Source organism: Schistocerca piceifrons, chromosome 1, assembly GCF_021461385.2.
Source record: "Schistocerca piceifrons isolate TAMUIC-IGC-003096 chromosome 1, iqSchPice1.1, whole genome shotgun sequence".
Lineage (NCBI taxonomy): Eukaryota > Metazoa > Arthropoda > Insecta > Orthoptera > Acrididae > Schistocerca > Schistocerca piceifrons.
Window position 1 is genome coordinate 1,024,728,505 of NC_060138.1, and position 21,780 is coordinate 1,024,750,284.

At 43.0% G+C, this 21,780-nt stretch overlaps 1 protein-coding gene and 1 non-coding gene across 2 annotated transcripts in view; one reads left to right on the top strand and one right to left on the bottom strand.

The window, feature by feature from the left end:
• LOC124710511 (calcitonin gene-related peptide type 1 receptor-like) overlaps window positions 1-21,780 on the top strand; it is a 263,198-nt gene that overhangs the window by 137,622 nt on the left and 103,796 nt on the right. Inside the window, exons 3-4 of the mRNA XM_047240931.1 lie at window positions 10,872-11,025; window positions 13,113-13,238. Coding sequence (XP_047096887.1) covers window positions 10,872-11,025; window positions 13,113-13,238 — 280 coding nt within the window. The remainder of the gene's footprint in view (window positions 1-10,871; window positions 11,026-13,112; window positions 13,239-21,780) is intronic.
• On the bottom strand, window positions 16,382-16,456 carry Trnas-cga. Its single transcript has one exon. It is a non-coding gene; the product is annotated as a tRNA-Ser (tRNA).

Here is a 21,780-nt window from a genome sequence, read left to right on the forward strand (position 1 = left end):
AAAGAAAAAAAAAAAAAAAAAAAAAAAAAAAAAAAAAAAAAAAAGTGAAGTGAAATGGAACGAAAATAAGGATTTCTGGTCAGATGAGTCTATGGAAGTATCAACAGCAGCAGAAAATGGTATAACGGGAGTAGATTCTGTTATGGTAAGGCAGAGAGTGAATTACTGTGAGCAGCTCAGTGATAGGGTTGTTCTCATGAATCGATAGCAATCTAACACCGACAACAGTTCAGGTATACATGCCGACGTCGCAAGAAGAAGATGAAGAGAAATAGAAAGCATGTGGGGATACTGAATGGGTAGTTTAGTACGCAAAGGGAGATGAAAATCCAACAGTTGTGGGTGACTGGAGTGCGGTGTAGGAGAAGGGGTAGAAGAAAGAGGTGTGGAAAAATATGGACTTGATAGCAAGTACAACTTTCAGCTAGTAATAGCGAATACTCTGTTCAAGAATCACAAGAGGAGGAGGTTCACTTAGAAGCGGCCGGAAGATGCAGGAAGATTTCATTAGGTTACATTGTGGTCAGGGAGAGATTCGGAAATCAGATTCTGAATTGTAAGATGTCTCCAGGAGCAGATACAGACCCAGATCAGAATTTAGTAGTGATGGAGAGTAGACCGAAGTTTAAGAGTATAGTCAGTAAAAACAATGCACAAAGAAGGTGGATATGGAAGTGCAAAGGAGTGAAGACATACTCTTGAAACCCTTTGAGGCTATAGATACTACGATAAGGAATAGCTCATAGTCGGTTCAGTTGAAGAAGAATAGGCATCTCTAAAAAGGACAGTCACAGAAGCTGGAAGGAAAAACATAGGTACGAAGAAGGTAACTGCGAAGAAAAGATGGGTAACAGAAGAAATATTTCAGTTGATCGATGGAAGAGTGCAGTACAAAAATGTTCAAGGAAATTCAGGAATACAGCGATACGACTCACTTAGGAATGTAATAAACAGGAAGTGCAGGGAAGCTAAGGCAAAATGAACAATGTGAAGAAATCGGAAAAGAAATGATTGTCGGAAGGATTGCCTCAGCATATAGAGAAGTCAAAACAACTCTCGATGAAATTGAAAGCAATGACGCCAAAATTAATATTGCACTCGGAATTCCATTGCTAAATGCAGAGGAGACAGCGGATAGGTGGAAAGAGTACATTGAAGGCCTCTAGAAGAGGGACACTTGTCTGATGACGTAACAGAAGTAGAAACAGGAGTCGACAGGGATTAGATAGGTGATCCAGTATCGAATCAGATTTTAAAAGAGCTTTGGACGGCTTAAGGTCAAATAAGGCAGTAGGGTTAGATATCACTCCATCGTAATTTATAAGATCACTGATGAAGTGGTGGGTAGAATCTATACCACTGGCGGTATACCATCTACAGTACATTTCACTTAATCTTGACCAAATGGATCCTATACCGTATAACATTATAGAACAATAGTTTATCAGCAAGTCAAGCATTAAATGACAATTACATAAAACAACCTACATATTCCAGTGATTATACAAACTGATGTTCGTGGACCAGCAGACAAAGACATCGTTTTATGGAATACTTATTTTATGCTTGACTTCCTGATATACAATTGGTCTCATGTTCATGAAATATCGTTCTGTGATATGATACGGTGTAAGATGCATTTGGTCGAGATTCAGTGAAATGTACTGCAGGAGATTTGATGATGCCAACATAGATTATATTTACTTTCATTACAATTGATCCATAGTGAGGAGAAACAACAACACATGACAAATATTTACAACTAAAACAAATAAGCTAATGTACCATTCCACAGGTCCCAAGTGGAATGATCGTCATTTTTTAATGACCACTATATGAAAGGGTCATTTTACAAATACTGATGCACTGAATTTAAAATAAAAAAGTTACCTGCAGGTGCTCAATATACACTTAATATTATGAAGGATTTTTTGTGAAATTCTACTTCTGTTGCACATGCTTCCATATGCTGTTCTAGGCAAAATTTATGAATGTCTATGTTCTTAGTTTGCTGAAACTGGCCATAACAATAAATACTGTACAATAGCGATTTTGGCTGTTTGAAGTTGTACTTCTGTTTCTACATTAATCTGGATCGCCCTCTAACCTTGGCAATGTCAAGCATATATCATCTACAGGTCTATCTACGAAAATTTCGAATATAATTTTCTGTACAGTATGACATACAAAACAGTTCAGTCTCACGCGGTAAAATAACAAGATGATTTTCGATACAGTGGATTAAACAAAATCAGTAACACTCACAGTGTAAGAATATCACGATATCCTTCTGCACAATGGCACATACAGAATCAATCACGCTCACAGCACGCAAATAACCAAATTAATACAGCCCTCAAGTTAAATTCTTCTGTGTTATTGGGCCGCGTCATAGTTCTTCTAAACGGTCGACATATCGACCGCTGTGCTGGGATCTTCTTCAGGATCTTTTGCTGTCCGCTGTTAATTTAAAGCAACAGTGGACACCACAAGATCCTGAAGAAGATCCCAGCACAGCGGTCGATATGTCGACCGTTTAGAAGAACTATGACGCGGCCTAACAACTCAGAAGATTTTTAACTTCAGTCACAACGGTCACGAAAGACTCCAGACTTACAGTCACTACGTTTACACGCGACACATCATCCGAAAGACGAAAACCCGAATTTCGGAAACAGTTTTTCGCTGTCGCGTTTACATGTTAAGGCGTGAAGCAGATTTGCTGGCCCGGTCAAATGTGGCGTCTGGAAATCATCTGTTCCAGTTTCTGATTTATTCGCCACAATCGCAATTCTCTTCAATTAAATACTGTATTAGAAGTAGACAGCTTCATGCTCAGTGCAATATTTCTACTTCTCCTTCGCTGTGCAAAAAGTCACCCCGTCTATATGAGCCGAATATTTTTTAAAACAAATCGTAACCTGACAGTCAAAGCTCTTTTCAAAAACGGTTGTGCGTTTACATGGTAGCGAAAACCGATTGTGGAAATGGAAAACCGGTAGCAAAAAGCGGATTTCCAGAATCTATTTTGGAGAGTTTAGATTGACCAACCAAAAGCAGTATTGGGAAATTGTGTACGAAATCCGGTTTTGGGCTATGTAAAGACAGTAAATATAGCTCTTGCTTCGAGTAAACATCTACATGGCTAGTATGCCATCAGATAACAACTACAACATGCCGCACTATAGCCGCAGACCTTCCATATACAGGGTGGTCCATTGATCGTGACCGGGCCAAATATCTCACGAAATAAGTGTCAAACGAAAAAACTACAAAGCACGAAACTTGTCTAGCTTGAAGGGGGAAACCAGATAGCGCTACAGTTGGCCCGCTAGATGGCGCTGCCATAGGTCAAACGGATATCAGCTGCGTTTTTTTTAAATAGGAACCCCCATTTTTATTACATATTCGTGTAGTACGTAAGGAAATATGAATGTTTTAGCTGTATCACTTTTTCGCTTTGTTATAGATGGCGCTGTAATAGTCACAAACATATGGCTCACAATTTTAGACGATCAGTTGGTAACAGATAGGTTTTTTGAATTAAAATACAGAACAAAGGTAAGTTCCTCCCTCCTTGTTTTTCCCCCTCCTCCAGGTCCTTCCCCCCATCTGCCTTTGGCTCGGGAGTGTCAACTTTGTGCCGCCATTCTCGTGCTGTGTTTGACAGTGAGTGTTTTTACAATGAGTGTTCCGTGTTGTGTCTTTTGGGTAGTGTTGCCAACGGCTGTCGCTGGGTGTGATTTTTTTATCTCTTGCGAGCAGAAACCAGACTGTCGTCATGTTTTTTTAATTGTGTGTCTACTATGTTACTTGTCTGATTCCTGTGTATTTTATTAACTTTGCCAACCCCTTTTGCTTTCTGTTTTAACTTTCCGCATTTTTCCGCCATTTTACACTTTAAGTCACCGTTTTATCGCCTGTTTTTCTTGTTTCTTTCCTCTTCCGTTTTTAAAAAAGTCTGTAGGCTGTAGAGCAGCGTACTAAGCTGCTGCCAGCCCGCCCCCTTCGGGGGGAATTGAAAATCAATAAAGGAAGAAAAAGGCAGATTTGAACATTTTATTTCTGTTGTTCCAATGTGATACATGCACCTTTATGAACTTATCATTTCTGAGAATGCATGCTGTTACAGCGTGATTACCTTTACATACCACACTAATGCAATAAATGCTCAAAATGATGTCCGTCAACCTCAATGCATTTGCCAATATGTGCAACGACACTCCTCTCAACAGAAAGTAGTTCGCCTTCCGTAATGTTCGCGCATGCATTGACAATGGGCTGACGCATGTTGTTAGGCGTTGTCGGTGGATCACGATGGCAAATATCCTTCAACTTTCCCCACAGAAAGAAATCTGGGGACGTCAGATCAGGTGAGCGTGCGGACTATGGTATGGTGCTTCGACGACCAATCCACCTGTCATGAAATATGCTATTCAATTCCGCTTCAGCCGCACGCGAGCCATGTGCCGGGCATCCATCATGTTGGAAGTACATTGCCGTTCTGTCGTGCAGTGAAACATCTTGTAGTAACATCGGTAGAACATTACGTAGGAAATCAGCATACATTGCACCATCGATAAAATGGGGGCCAATTATCCTCCCTCCCATAATGCCGCACCATACATTAACCCGCAAAGGTCGCTTATGTTCCACTCGTCGCAGCCATCGTGGATTTTCCGTTGCCCAATAGTGCATATTATGCCGGTTTACATAACCCTGTTGGTGAATGACGCTTCGTCGCTAAATAGAACGCGTGCAAAAAATCTATCATCGTCCCGTGGCTGAACTGTACACGACGTTCAAAGTCGTCGCCATGCAATTGCTGGCGCATAGAAATATGGTACGCGTGCAATTGATGTTGATGTATCATTCTCAACACCGACGTTTCTGAGATTCCCAATTTTCGCTCAATTTGTCTGCTACTGATATGCCGATTAGCCGCGACAGCAGCTAAAACACCTACTTGGGCATCATCATTTGTTGCAAGTCGCGGTTGACGTTTCACTTGCGGCTGAACACTTCCTGTTCCCTTAAATAACGTAACTATCCGGCGAACGGTCTGGACACTTGGATGATGTCGTCCAGGATACCGAGCAGCATACATAGCGCACGCCCGTTGGGCATTTTGATCACAATAGCCATACATCAACACGATATCGATCTTTTCCGCAATTGGTAAACGGTCCATTTTAACACGGGTAATGAATCACGAAGCAAATACCGTCTGCACTGGCGGAATGTTACGTGATACCACGTACTTATACGTTTGTGACTATTACAGCGCCATCTGCCACAAAGCGAAACAAGTGGTCCAACTAAAACATTCATATTTCTTTACGTGCTACACGAATATATAATAAAAACGGGGGTTCCTGTTTTTAAAAAACGCAGTTGATATCCGTTTGGCCTGTGGCAGCGCCATCTAGCGGGCCAACCATAGCGCCATCTGGTTTCCCCCTTCAAGCTAGACGAATTTCGTTCTTTGAATTTTTTTCGTTTGATGCTTATTTCGTGAGATATTTGGCCCGGTCACTGTCAATGGACCACCCTGTATAATATTGCCGACCATACGATGCACACAGTGCACAGCCTGTACTCTTCACTGCATACTATGTTGCATCACTCGACTGGCCTAAATACTGCTGTCGGCCTTTAAAGCACACCGTTATTGCTTCTCATGTAATCTGAAGCCCTTGTTCGCGTCTCCAGTGAAATCGCCGTCCTCTCGACCAGGAACGGACAACAACTGCCCCACTTGATTGTTTGTGTGCACTCAGTGGCCAGCCCCACGCTGATCTTTAATGAGGTCCAGTGAACAGCTCCTTGGAACGCCAACTTGAAGAACCACTGTACAGCATGGACGGTCGTGCTTACGGTGCGCACGGTATCACAGACAGTGGATTGCAATACACAAGACAACTCAGGGCGGTCTTCCAGTGCTGCCACCGGAATGAAGCCCGCTGCGCGCAGCCTCTCGCAACTCCAATGCCCAACTGTTTCTAGCTCGTCCGCTGGTCAGTCCAGCTTGCTCTCATCCATGATCGGAGTGGCGCCCGCAGCGTCACGAACGGCACCAACCGCGCCCCCTTTCCAAACCCCAGCTCGAGATCAGCCCATCGAGCGGGGTAGCGTAGTGGTTACACACTGGACTCTCATTCGGGAGGACGACTGCTCAAACTCACGTTCAACCATCCCGATTAAGATTTTCCGTGATTTCCCTAAATCGCTTAACGCAAATGCCAGAGTGGTTCCTTCGAAAGAGAACACCCGATTTTCTTCTCCATCCGTTCCTAATCCGAGCTTCTGCTCCATCGCTAATGATGGGACATTAAACTTAAATCTCTTCCTCTTCCTCGAGATCATCCCTAATCCAACCGGCTGGGCGGGTCAGGAAACAAGACGTGGCGCGAATTACAGATTCATGACTAAGTATCTCAGATGGGCAAACCTTTGTTGAATCAAAACAGAAACTAATCACTACATCAGATACATAAAATGTGCCCTCTATAAAAAAATGTGTATCCTCCTACCCAGCTTTGAATCTCTGCTTGATGTTTTTCGTGTTTCCGATTTAAAATTTGGGTTATTTGGAAAACCCCTCTGTTTCGTTTATCAATAAAATGATACTGTCCACGTACTGCAACCGGTATATAATCTTGTATTATTTTAGATGTATAACTTCTTTGAATATTTTGTTTTCAGTGTGGTTCGGAAATACGTTCGCAAGTAGACCATTGATTGGTGAGCTAATTGTTAGGCCATCCTTTTAAAGATATAACTTCTTCTTGAAAGTGAAGTAATTCTATTCTGTTATGATCTTTAGGATAGCTCAGTTTCATCTATGTGTGCAATTGTTGTGTGCTCTTATTTCTCAGTTGTTCTTTAACAGTGCTGATTATTCCTCCTACAGGCATTTTTGTGTACATGGACGTGATGTCAAAAGATATTAGGTTTCTTGTTTAAGTGACATTTATGTCTTTTACCTTTTCCATCAGTCTGTTGGTGATTTGTAAGTTTCTGTTGTTTGTGAAAGTGTACAATTTTTGTAGCACAGCATGTCTGTATCTAGCTAGGTGGTAACATGGTGCATTTCTGAAATTAACTAAAGTGAAATTGGACAGGACGTATCTTTGGTAAACTACTGAGGTTGGGTGCGTTGGGATTCATTTGTGTCATGTATTTGGCTCTAGTTTTCGTGATTGTAATTTTGAAGATTTTGGAAGTTTCTTTACGTTTTTTTGGTTCTCATGGTGAGAGCACTGATTATTTTAATGATCTCTTCTATAAATTCTTCTGTTCTGTTGATGTATTCTGCCTCATCCATAAGAAAAAGGGTATTCTCTATAAATGATTATAAACTTGATATTATACTTTACAGAAATAAATTTGAGCCACAGAAGATGCCATATAGATGTCAAAACATTACTGGGTGAGCAAAAAGATATAAATAATGTTTGCATCAGGCAGATGTCAAAACAACAAAAACGTGTATCCTGATTCCAGGTATGGCAAAGCCGTCTGGAAGAAATAAAGTATGCTGAATTTACCAATGTCCAAATTGTATCTGTAGATGAGTTAAGAATGCTCAAGTGATTATTTTAAGAGAGGATTCTGAGAATGAATTTTTCATGATTCCCTTTTGTGATAAACTGGATAATATACGTTGAATGGAATAGTTATTACTAAAATGAGATGGAAAGAAAGAAAAGAATAAATAGCACATGACTACAGAGGAGAAACTACATCATGGCTATACAATGAACACCACTTTCACCAGCATACTTTAGTATTTATGGGATAATAAAGGATTTTGTCTGGAGGGGTCCCTATTTTTCTCTGAAAAACAAGAGCGTAGGCAGGTGAAGGTTATGTTATGAATCAGGTGTTTATTTATTCATTTTATTTCAAATTACTTTCAGTATTTCGTATAAAACTGAGTACAACATTCATAACTGTGGGACAGAATTAAAGTGAAGTTACTTTATATACATTGGTGTCCAAAATGAAAGCAAAAAATTGCTATTCCCTCATCCTGTGACTAATTCAGGATATAATCATACAAACTATCAAAGATGTCATTACGATCGTGTTCTACACAGAAGATGGCATTCCGATCAGTGGGGAACCACGCCAACGATGACGTCAGAGCACCTGTCAAGCAGGGTAGTGTTATCAGGGTAGTCCCACATCCACACACAATCACAGACGGTGCAGTATGGCAGAGAGAAGGCGCCTTCAGACTCTCTGCTGTGGAGGGCCATAGGAGGGATGGAAGCAGGAGAGTCGCAAACTGATGTGGTCCTATGGCTTAATATGAGTAGTTCTCTTATTTCTCGAATAAGTTGACATTTTATAGAGACCTAAGCTTTATCCCAGAGGCCAGGACAGGGCCCACCACTTGTGACATCAGAAAGAGAGGACCGTTATTTGACTGTAAGGGCACGACTGTACCGCCTTACTGCTGCACTGCAACTGGCATCTGACCTTGAAGCATCCGCTGGACGTGTTGCATCGAGGCAAACGGTCTACAGAAGGCTTCAGTAGAGTGGCCTTTATTGTTGAATACCTGCTATCTGTTTACCTCTGGCGTGTGTTCTCAGAGGGGATCGTCTAGAATGGAGAAGTCAACATGCCATCTGGACAGTCAAACAGTGGGCCAACGTTCTTTTTACTGACGAGTCCTGATTTGGTCTGGAGAGTGATTCTTGACGGATTCGCATCTGGAGGGCACGTGGAACACGATTTCGGAACCCAAACATTGTGGAAAGAGACCGATGTAAAGGATGACCCCTAATTGTGTGGCCAGGGATTATGTTGACCACTCGAAACCTTCTACATGGAACTGTATGGGTTAATCAGCAAGATTTAACTGCTGCCAGGTACTGTGAGGAGATCTTGGGATCTCATGCAGGTTTGTTGTGAGGTACTGTGGGTCCAGACTTCATATTGATGGGTGATAATGCTCGACCCCATAAAGCACAGGTGGCTGATGTTTTTTGGAAACAGAGGATATTACACGGATGTAGTCGTCTGCTCGCTCTCTCGATTTGAATCCTATAGAGCATGTCTGGGATGCACTAGGGAGACAGCTTGCATCATGTCAGCATCCACCAACCACTCTCCAAGACTTTTGAGCAGTGCTGCATGAGACTGATAACGTTATTCACAGCACGCCCCATCGTTGTCAGTCCTGTATTGGTGCAAGAGGTGGTCACACCCCATACTGAGCACATTAAGCAGTTGTCAGAACGTGTATTCAAATGCGTTAAGTCGAAAAAAAAGCAAAGAACATTTTTGTCGACCGTTATTTATGTTGCTGTTGATTGTGTTCTGTATTATTTACATTGTTTCTACTTTACTATCACCTGTTTATACTGTTTTGTGGCAAAATAAACGCAACCTTGAAAAATTTCTGTTTGTTGCTTTAATTTTGGACACCAGGGCAGATATACTTGTCTTTTCCCCAAGGCTTTGGTGTCTTATACATTTGACACATATAATGAACACGTTTCCTCCCTCCCTTCTCTCTTTCCACCTCTTCCTCCCTTTGTCTGTCCATTTCATCCTTCCACTGCTATCTGTCTACCTTTTCCTTCCCAATCTCTCTGTCTCTTAATCTCCACCTCTCCTTTTCTTTGTTCATTTACTCTACCCCCTAGTCTCTTATCATATCCTCCTCCACCCCCCCCCCCCTCTGACCATATCAACCACCCTCTCTCTTTTTCCAGCTCAGCCTTCCCTCTTCTTTTTTCCACCTTTCCACCATCCCTCTATACCTTCCATCTACTTCATCCACCTCCCCCTCCTCCTTCCTCTCTGTCAATTTCCTCCTCCATCTCACTCTGTCTATCCTTTCCTCCATCAGTCTCAACCTGTTCCCATCTACTCATTAGCACATTTAGCCTCTGCAACACAGTTCAATAAAGCAACCAATACAACTCCCACAACATGCCTGTCATGCAGGGCAGGCTATATACCAAGGGCTTGAAAATCATTTATTTACCCCTGATGTACAGGCCGCTATGCAAGGCAGGTTGATGAAGCAGACTGATACTACTTCAGCACAACACACCTGACATGCAGAGCAGCTTACATATCAAGGCCTGCAGAACCGTTTCTCATCCCTGATGTGTAGGCTGCCCTGCAAATCGGGTTGATTCGGCAGGACCACATAACATGCCTGTCATGCAGGCCAGCCTATATGCCAGGAAGTGGGAAAAGCGCGTTTTTCCCATATCGCTGTTCCTGTTGGAGCTAGGAGAGCTAGGATGTTATAAATATCACAGCACAGACGCTCATGAGATCTGTTGATTCTGTGCCAAATTTGGTTGAAATCGATCCAGGGGTTTGACAGAAGATCTCAGACATACACACACACACACACACACACACACACACACACACACACACACACACACACACACACACACACAGAGTTCATATATATATATATATATATATATATATATATATATATATATATATGTGTGTGTGTGTGTGTGTGTGTGTGTGTGTGTGTGTGTGTGTGTGTGTGTGTGTGTAAGTACTTAATAGTTCAAATAGCTTAGAACTAATTGAAATGAGAAGTAATCCACAATTTTAAGACCTCCCTTTGTTTTCTATACCTTACATACTTTAATAAAAATTCAGGAAATCACCTTCAACTGTACAGTTACAGTAGTTTGGAAAAGGTATTAAATATAAATGGAGGATCGTTTTGATGGCAGCCATGTAGCTTAACCTGTTAATGGTGACAGTCTCCTTCCTCTTGCACTAATACAATTCCATTATGTATGTCTGCATACAGTTTAATCTTTGATATATCTTGTATTTTCAATAACTTTCAATGTGATGTGCCAATGTTTCAGGCAAACAAAACAGTCCCAGTATTCTTCAATCCAGATGACCCAAGAGCTAGTAAGATGATAGCAGCCTCATTTGTTGAAGACCGTTTCTTTGACAACTGGGTGAGCTGTTATAGGGCAGCAGAGGCATGTTGTTCAAGCGCGGTTTCTGATCAGGGTAAGTGTTAGGAATAAGAATGGACCAATGTCTTGAAGTCTATCGTGCATTTTTACTATAACATATAATTATATAAGGACTGTGTCTCATTCTTTTTTCAGTGTACTAATTGCTAATCATTATTAATTTCAGTATGAAGTAATACCTCACAGAAGAAAAGTATACCTGATTAAGTATATCTCACTTAATCCTCATACTGCTCATTAAGTAATGGGTGGTTTCAGTTTGTGCTTTATCAGACAACGTTGTTTACAATTTTGTGAAAAACTTGGTGTGCAAAGTTGGCTCTATACCAGAGTTATGAGGTACTGAATATGCCACAAAAAATTAAATAGAGCTTAATACGTTAAGTGTCGAATCTAAATGTGCACCGTTCAACTGGGAAGACCAGGACGGAACGTTTTCTGTTTATTCATTGTGCGCTATCGCTAAAGGTAATAGCTTATTCATTTTCAGAAAAGTATTTGTGTCTCAACGAAATAGGTTTCCAATACTGACAGGACCAGTATCGCGTATTTCTTGAATGTTCCTTGACCGCATCTTCCCAGTGTAATGGATGAACTAATACCAAACGTGGAATTCGCAGGCTCTCGCACTCTGCAAAGCAGGATAGGCGGCTCTCTGTGACAGATCTGACGATAGAGTACAATGATCGTGCAAATACAACAGCTTTAAAGCACACCATTCAACGAATTTTGTTGAATTGTTCGCATGTTCACCAAACAACATCATCATTTACGAGTGCAGTGCATACAGAGTCATCGTGTTTGCTCCTTGTCTCAATAGAAATGTGTCGCTTTATCTGGTGAATCACGTTTCTTGTTATACCGGGTCACGTTTCTTGTTATACCGGGCCGATGGTTGAGTCCAGATACGCTGTTGTCCAGTTGAACAGCTGCTCGGAGCATGCAACACACCACGGATGCAGACTGGTGGGAGTTGTGCTATGCTATGATGGGCACTCAGCTTGGCTTTTATAAAATCAGTCATAGTAATCAAAGGCACAATGGCAGCTGTGGATACCGAGAACGTTACTGCGGACCAGCTGCATCCCTTCATGCTTGATGTCTTTCTCAACGTCGATAGCATCTTCCATCAGGATAGCTCTCCGTGTTACAAGGCCAGATTGGTGCTGCAGTGGTTTGAGGAACATGACAGTGAATTGACACTGACGTCTTGAGTTACGAAATTTAAATGATCTGAACTCAGTGGAACCCATCTGGCAAGCTACTGTACGCCAGCTCCGTACCCACAAACCGCCTGCCCATAATTTAGAGGGGAATTGCGGGACCTGTGAGTAGACATTGATGCTGAATAATATTTAAGGAGACCAAACAGCTAAGGTCACCAGTCTCCTATTCTGCTCCCAGGCCAGAATCAGTGTACCCACCTGTCTGTGTATGGAGTAAATTCTGTGTGCAAGTGTGAGAAAGTGTTCTAAATGTTTGTGTAAGGTGTATCTGAGGCGGAACGTGGGAAACAGCCCAATATTAACCTAGTGTGACGTGGGAAACGGCCTAAAACCACTTTCACGCTGGACGGCACTCCGACCCCAAACCGCTGGATGGATTCGATCTGGAGCTGGCAAACCTCACCATCTCCGGAAACCTACCAATGGCTTGTCGAATCTTTGCCACGCAGAATAACTGCTTTTTCGGGTGACCATAATGTTTTAGCTCATCAGTGTATTTTGTATGATAAGGTACTATTGGGGGTTTTTCAGGTCATTTTAGATCACAAGCTTAATGTGACTATTGATATTTTATCTTCCTAATTCCCGGTCGTGGAATACTGAGCACAAAGTGGATCCATTTTGCAATTAGATTCTTACTAGTTTTTACTTTTGTCTCATTTTTCATGGCTTTTCACCACTTTTCATCTGTTATCCTTATTTCGCTCATTTAAAGGTCTTAGAATGAGTGGTTAAATAATTATTTTACGTGTCTTATTCTCTCTCCGATCTGTCTCTTACATTGTAGATAACAGTGAATCTGTTTGAGGTAGCAAAGGAAAAGCTGAACTTCGTAGGACGAAAGAGCGGAACGCAACGACAGGAGAGGGTTAAACAACACAATATCTGCTTTCAGGTGGGGAAGGACAATGCCCTCACACATGGGACGGTTGGCAGTGCTGGGGGACCGCCGCTCCACAGACAGTGCAGCAGGCGCCCTGCCCCGATTACGCCTATACGTCAACGCCGCCGAGCTGTACATGTAAGTCACCATAAAGCAAGCTCTACACAGCTGTTTTCATTTAAGTGTCAACATACAGAGTGCATCCGATGTCTAGGGGTACCGTCTTTGAGTAGTAATGAAAACGTCCTAGATTCCGGGTTAGAACCCCGCCACCGTTTAAACTTTGAATAAAATTCATCAGCACTGGCGACCGAAGATTTCCAATCATCCTCATTCTCCAAACGGCCCTGTCAAAGAGGGCGGAGGAGCGGACAGAGATTCAAACGCTCTCATGCCCCTTGGGTGGGAAACTGCCCAGGTGGAAGACTCAGCAATTATCAATGGTATGAGGATACAGCAGGCAATGAAAAGCGCTGTATTAAAAACACATAGTGAGTATCCACAAGATGTGTGACCTGTAACTGAAAAGATGTCATGATGATGTCTCCATTGCTGAAAGATTCCAGACTAGCTCCCCCTCCCTCCCTTCCCCCCTTCGGATCTCTGGGAAGGGACTGCCAAGGGGGAGGTACTGCCAAGGGGGAGGTACTGCCAAGGGGGAGGTGACTATGAGAAAAAGACTGAATCATCAACGAAAGGATAACGTCCTACGAGTCGGGAGGCGGAAACGTGACAGAGAAGCTAGAAAATCTGAAAAGGATAATGCAAAGGCTCAAACTAGATGTAGTGGGCGTCAGTGAAGTGAAATGGAACGAAAATAAGGATTTCTGATCAGATGACTATAGGGAAATAATGGCAGCAGCAGAGAAAGGTAGAACGTTATGAAAAGGAAGGTAGGGCAGAGAGTGCGTTACTGTAAATAGTTCAGTGATAGGGTTGTTCTCATCAGAATTGACAGCAAACCAACGACGACAACGGTAGTTCAGGTATATATGCCGACGTCCCAACCCGAAGATGCAGAGATAGGGAAAGTGCATGAGGATATTGAACTGCATTGATCAGTATGGCAGATACGGACTCAAATCACAATTTAGTAGGGATGAAGAGTAGGCTGGAGTTTAAGAGGATAGTCAAGAAGAATCAATACTCAAAGAAGTGCGATACGTAAGTACTAAGGAATGAAGAGATACGCTTGAAGTTCTCTAATGCAGTAGATACTGCAATAAGAAACAGTTCAGTAGGCAGTTCAGTTGAAGAGGAGTCGACATCTCTAAAAAGAGCAGTCACAGAAATGGGAAAGAAAAATATAGTTACAAAGAAGGTAGCTGCGAAGAAACCATGGGTAACACAAGAAATACTTCAGCTGATCGATGTAAGAAGGAAGTACAAAAATGATCGGGGAAATTCAGGAATACAAAAATACTAGTCGCTGAGGAATGAAATAAACGGGTGAAGAAAACGAAAAGCAAATGATTGTCGGAAGAACTGACTCAGCATATAGAAAAGTTGCGGTATCAACGTTCGCTACCACACTTGTTAGGGATTGCAGTTATCGATCGCGGTCCGTATTAGTATCGTTGGACCCGCGAGAGGCTCCGCGGCTTGTATAAAGTGTCTAGCGAGCTCTCGTCCACTCTCGCTCGGGATGTCAAGTAGTAAAGTAGCATAGCCTTCAGCTGATAGGAAGCAACCTCTAACAAGGCGCTTAGAAACGTAGGGCCTAAGTGAGGCTCAATAGCTATCTGTTTCTAATTATATGTACGCAGCCAAGAAGAATCCTGTACAACCATATAAATACAATATATATTATTTTTTACCAACGACTTCTAATTATTTTAGTCGTTGCAGATCCCGATCATACAGCCAGAACCTTCTCGACGTTTCTGACAAACCTGCTGTGATTTATATGTTTCTATTTAGCATTGGCCACCAGTCAACACTGGCGACGACTCGTTCGTCCTCATCATAACGAAAGTCAAAACAAACTTCGATGAAATTAAAAGCATGGGTGGTAATATTAAGACTGAAACGGGAATCCCATTGTAAAATGCAGAGGAGAGAGCGGACAGGTGGAAAGAGTTCACTGGAGGCCTCCATGAAAGGGAAATTTGTATGATGTGATAGAAGAGGAAACAGAAGTCGATACAGAGGAGATAGAGGATCCGGCATTAGAATGAGAATTTAAAAGAGAGACTTAAGATAAAATAAGGCAGAAGGGTTACATAACATACCATCAGTATTTCTAAAATCATTGGTGGAAGTGGCAGTGAAACGACTATTCACGTTGGTGTGGCGATATACCATCAGACTTTCGGAAAAATATCATCCACACAATTCAGAAGACTGCAAGAGCCGACAAGTGCGAGAATTATGGCACAATCAGCTTAAAAGCTCATGCATCCAAGTTGCTCACAAAAATAATATAAAGAAAAATGGAAAAGAAAATTGAGGATTTGTTAGATGCCGATAAGTTTGGCACAAAAGAGGCAGTTCTGACGTTTGGGTTGATAATGAAAGTAAGACTACAGAAAAATCAAGACACGTTCATAGGAATTGTTGACCTGGAAAAAGTGTTCGTAGGTGTCAAATGGTGCAGGATGTTCGAAATTCTAAGATAAATGGGCATAAGCTATAGGGATAGATGGGTAATACACAACACATACAGGAACCAAGAGCGAATAATAAGAGTGGAAGACTAAGAACGAAGTGCTCGGATTAAAAAGGCGTAAGACAGCGATGTAGTATTCCACCCCTACTGCTCAGTCTATACATCGAAGAAGCAATGGTCGAAATAAAAGAAGCGTTCCAGAGTGGAATTAAAATTCAAGGTCAAAATATATTGTCGCAAAAGAAGGCGAATAACACAGTCACCGTAGTGTTGTGGTTATGATACTAGACTGTCGCATGGAGAGTCATGAACTGGAAAATTTTAATTTCTATATTCGGTTCGAGTACATTCTAGAATTATCCACAAGAATCATTTTATTGGAATGTTCTGTAACTGTATATACGAGTATACCGTATGTGTTCTGGCCGGAGGCAGTTCGCTCCACGCTCTTGTATGTGCAAGTGCTGAGTAAACCTTCGTTAAGTGAAGTTAATGTTCGTCATTCATTTTATTACACCTTCTTCCAAGTGACTTTATTCTGGTGGAGGCGCCAGGTATTGGAACTTGTGATAGCACACGTAATCGATGACACAGGTCACGACAGACTCGCCGTTTACGTGGCGGGAATCCTCAGTTCGAGCCATATTCAACAGATCCTGGCAGATTAAAACTGTGTCCCCGACCGAGACTCGAACTCGGGACCTTTGCCTTTCGCGGGCAAGTGCTCTACCAACTGAGCTACCGAGTCACGACTCACGGCCCGTACTCACAGCTTTACTTCTGCCACTACCTCGTCTCCTACCTTCCAAACTTTACAGAAGCTCTCCTGCGAACCTTGGAGGACTAGCACTCCTGAAAGAAAGGATACTGCGGAGACATGGCTTAGCCACAGCCTGGGGGAGGTTTCCAGAATGAGATTGTCACTCTGCAGCGGAGTGTGCGCTGATATGAAACTTCCTGGGAGATTAAAACTGTGTGCCCGACCGAGACTCGAACTCGGGACCTTTGCCTTTCGCGGGCAAGTGGTCTACCAACTGAGCTACCGAAGCACGACTCACGCCCGGTACTCACAGCTTTACTTCTGCCAGTACCTCGTCTCCTACCTTCCAAACTTTACAGAAGCTCTCCTGCGAACCTTGCAGGACTAGCACTCCTGAAAGAAAGGATACTGCGATGACAGCAACTGTGTGCCACCTAATGAGACATCCTTCCGGGTTGACAATAGCCAAGATCCAAACAAGTGGCTCAAGGTATATGAGCGTAAAGCCAAATTTAACAATTGGGATGACACCGTGTGTTTGGCTAACGTATTTTTCTACTTGGAGGACAATGCCAAGCAATGGTATGAGAACAATGAGGAGAAGTTCACAAGCTGGGAAGTATTCCAGGCGGAACTGCGCAAGTATTTCGACGACACACAACGACAGAAGTGCAAGGCTGAAGATAAATTAAGGTGCAGGGCACAGCGTACAGGGGAAATTACAGCATCCTACATTCAAGACGTCTTGGAGCTGTGTAAAATAGTGGATCCTAGAATGAAGGAGGAAGATACAGTTGCACATCTCATGAAGGGTGTTGCTGACGACATGTATCAAGCCCTACTCCTGAAGGAGGTGCAGACAGCAGACGACTTCATAAAATGGTGCCATTATATCGAGACAAGACACCGAAAAAGAATTACATGCAAGAAGTTTGAACGGCTTCCAAACGTCGTATCGATGTCTGTGATGGAGGAAACAACTGATTTCACAAATGTTCTTCGTCAGATAGTGAGGGAGGAAGTTCAGAAGGCACTTGGATTGCACGGCGAGCAAAAAACCGAGACGCTTCAAGAGGTCATAAGGGAGGAAGTGGAATAGGCATTGAACCCAACCTCTCGTCCTTCATTTCCCTTTAAAACGGTGAAAAACTTGAGACCCAGGCGGAGTTACGTTCCTACAATGCCGCATTAGGAAACTGTTTGGGCACCAAGGAAGAATGACGTCTGGAGGACCCAAGATAACCAACCAGTATGTTTTCACTGCGGACGACCGGGACATGTAGTGGGCTATTGTCGAGAAAGGCGGCGGATATTTGATGACGCCCGCGCCAGCAGACAGCACACCGATCTTAGCCGCCGCCAACTCCGGGACGAAGAAGATGAACAAAAAGATGTGGGTGCAGGACGACGTAGGTCACCATCGCCGCAAGCTAGCCGCTGGAGAGGACGCTCCACAACATGCCGATCAAAGTCTCCATCGTCATTTAGAGCTCCAGCCGATCACGTTGCCGCCGCAACTCGGAAAACTAAAGGGTGCGACCTTCTTTGGAGGTGAGGTCTCCGAAGAGAAAAATCTTCCGCCGTCGATCACTACAAAAATGATAAGAAACTGCGTCGATATGCTCATCGATGGCCGATCAGCCCAGGATCTTGTGGACTCTGGAGCATCATATTCAAACATTTCGGAGAAGTACCGTCGCCAGTTGTAGAAAACCGTATTCATCGACAGTAAAACATCTCTGCTGAAGGTGACTAATGGGAAATATGTAAAACATACAGGAAGATGTGTCATTCGTGTGAGCATAAGTGGCCATACACAGCCCTTAGAATTCATAGTCTTATAAGAGTGTAGTCCTGACGTCATTTTCAGATGGGACTTTTCGATAACTTCTCAGGCAATTATAGATTGTGGTCGCTCGAACATTATGCTAGACGAGATGAGATACTGTGGATAGGAAGATGCGCATCCGATTGTGTGGAGACTATGTGTGCTGGATGAAGTGATCATTCCTGCAGTCAGCGCTAGAAAGGAAACAGTCATGTGTCATGCCATGCATCAACCCATGGATCTTGTAGTGGAATGTAACATAAGCATACCACTGAAGAATAACTTGGTCATCCCAGCCTCTGTCGTCTCGTTTAAGAACAGATTCAGTGAATTGTGGATAGTTAACTGTATCCGAGAACTGCCAAACAGCTGAGAATCACAAAACCTCCCATGTCGAGTCTGTGGGCGAAATTGGCGCTACCATTACGAGACAAGATCTTCTAGCTCGACTATCACCAGATCTCACTAAGGAACAATAGAAGAAGCTACTTGCCAGTTTTCAAGAGTTCTCTGAATGTTTCAATCCACAGGTGGAGAGCAAATTAGACAAATCGACGGTTAAGAATCGGATTAGCACTGGAGACCATCAACCAATAAGCCAGAGAGCATACCGTGTGTCAGCAAGGGAACGTCGAATAATTCGCGATGAGGTAGAGAAAATGAAGAAGAATGACATCATTCACCCTTCGCAGAGCCCATGGTCGTCACCAATGGTCCTCGTCAGGAAGAAGGATGGCAGTTGGCGCTTTTGTGTTGATTACAGGAAGATTAATAAGATAACTAAAAAGGACGTTTACCCTCTTCCACGAATTGACGATACACTACATTGTCTGAAGGGGGCTAAGTTTTTCTCAACCATGGACATGTACTCGGGATACTGGCAAATCAAAGTGGATGAGGCTGATAGCGAGGAAACTACATTCATCACCCCTGAGCGCCTGTATGAGTTTAAGGTAATGTCGTTTGTTTTGTGTAATACACCAGCAACTTTTGAACGGATGATGGATAATCTTCTGTCACCTGAAGTGGAAGATTTTTCTTTGTTATTTAGATGACATTATAGTGTTCTCAGAGACATTTGATGAACATATAAAAAGACTGAGGGCTGCTCTTAAGTGTCTCCAACAAGGCGGACTGAAACTCAATCCAAGAAAGTGTCTCTTTGGCGCAAAAGAAATCAAAATACTTGGAAACCTTGTGTCAAACGAAGGTGTGCGGCCAGATCCAGAAAAGGTTTCCTATTCCTAAAAGTATTACAGATGTGAGAAGCTTCCTCTGATAATGTTCTTATTTCCGTGGTTTTATCCAAGACTTTTGTATCAGAGCCAGGCCATTCCAAGAGCTATTAAAAGCCGACGCTAAAATTATCTGGGGTGGTGCTCAACAAGATTCTTTCGATGTGTTGCGAAAAGCTGTGAAGATTGACTCTGTACTTGGTCTGTACGATGAGAGAGCGCCTACAGAACTACACACAGATGCCAGTGGGTATGGGATTGGCGCTGTTCTGGTGAAAATTTCGGATGGAAAAGAGAAGGTGCTATGCTTCTAGGACACTTACAAAAGCCAAGAGAAACAAGTCAACTACAGAAAGAGGATGTCTTGCTGTGATATGGGCCATGTGCAAATTTCTACAGTATCTCTATGGAAGACCATTTGCAGTTGTTACAGACCATTAGTCACTTTGTTGGTTGACAGGTCTTAAGTATCCAACAGGACGACTCGCCAGGTGGGCACGACGTCTTCAAGAGTATGACATTACCATAGTGTACAAAAGTAGAAGAAAACACCAAGATGCCGAGTCTCTCTCAAGAAACCCTGTGCAAGACCATCAAGACTTTGATGAAGATAGCGACTGTCTGGCTGCACTCCAGGATCTCTTTGCTGAGCAGAAGAAGAACGCCATGATATCTCAAATTATGCTTGCCTTAAATCGGTCAGAGGATGTGAAAGAACAATTAAAAGTAGTTAATGGGTTACTTAGCAAGAAAAATTTTGATCTGTTTGGAATGAGGTGGCTACCAGTGATTCCTAAACACATTCACTTAGATGTTCTACAGAAATTCCATGACACACCTGAGGCCAGACATTTAGGATTTATTAAGACAAACGATAGGATCTGCAAGAGATTTTTCTGGCCAGGTTTATTTAGGAATGTCCGTCACTATGTGTCGCACTGTCGAGAGTGCTAGAGGAGAAAGGCAGTTCCTCAGAAACCACCTGGCCGACTCATACTAATTCACCAGCCGAAACGCCTTTCCAGCGTGTTGGGATTGACCTCCTCGGACGATTTCTAACGTCTGTTACTGGCAATAGATGGATTATTGTTTACACTGATTATCTGACACGCTATGCCATTACAGAAGCCATGAAAACAGCCGAGGCATTCGAGGTAGCCAAATTCCTCGTCGAAGACATTGTGCCCCAAAGTCGTTAATTACAGATCGAGGGAAAGTTTTTCAGACGAATCTTGTGACAGAGGTAAACTGTCGGTGCAACATTACTCATCACATGACGACTGCCTACCATCTGCAAACTAACGGGCTTACTGAACGCCTTAATAAGGCCTTGGCCGACATGCTATCAATGTTCGTCAATGTTGAGCAGAGCAACTGGGATGAGGTGCTACCTTTCGTGACGTTTGCCTACAATACAGCCAAACATGACATCAGGGGATTTACTCCCTTTTTCCTGGTGCATGGGCGTGAGGCGACGACGACGATGGACACTGTGTTTCCGTTACGTCCTGATGACGTGGTCGAAGACTATATCGGCCAGTTGTTAACCAGAGCTGAGGAAGCTCGGCAGTTAGCTCAACTCCGCACGCTGCAGGCTCAAGAAAACGATCGCCGAGACACCCCCTTGATGCCTACCAGCTTGGTGACCTCGTCTGGATCTTCACTCCTGTTCGGAAGGTTGGTCTCTCTGAGAAGCTCCTCAGACGCTACTTTGGACCTTATAAAGTTGTAAAACAGTTGTCTGACGTTGCTTATGAAGTTGAAGATTTCGACCCCAACACAAGAGGACGAAAGATCAGAGATACGGTCCACGTTTTTCGAATGAAGCCCTATAATGATTATAATGATCCAGCAACCCAGGGTAAATTCGAAGCTCCAGAGACAGGCAGCAAGCGGAAAGATGATGAAGAGCGTAGCGGCAAAGGAAGTTCTAAGAAGATCGCCGCCCGGACCAACATCAGTCATCGGTAGTCGGAGTATGAAGGACCGATGACTCGTTCCAGGACGAGGACGACGGAACACTGACACGCTGTTTTCTTAAGGAGGGAGCAATATCGCAGAAGAAGCTAAGTAGCACAGCCGTCGTGGTGTAGGGGTTATGATACTAGACTGCTGTATGGAGGGTTGTGATTTCAAAACTCACCTGAAACTTAAAATTTTAATTTGTATAGTCGGTTCGGTTACATTCTGGAAATATCCATATCATTGTATTGGAATGTTCTGTAACTGTATAAATACCGTATGTGTTC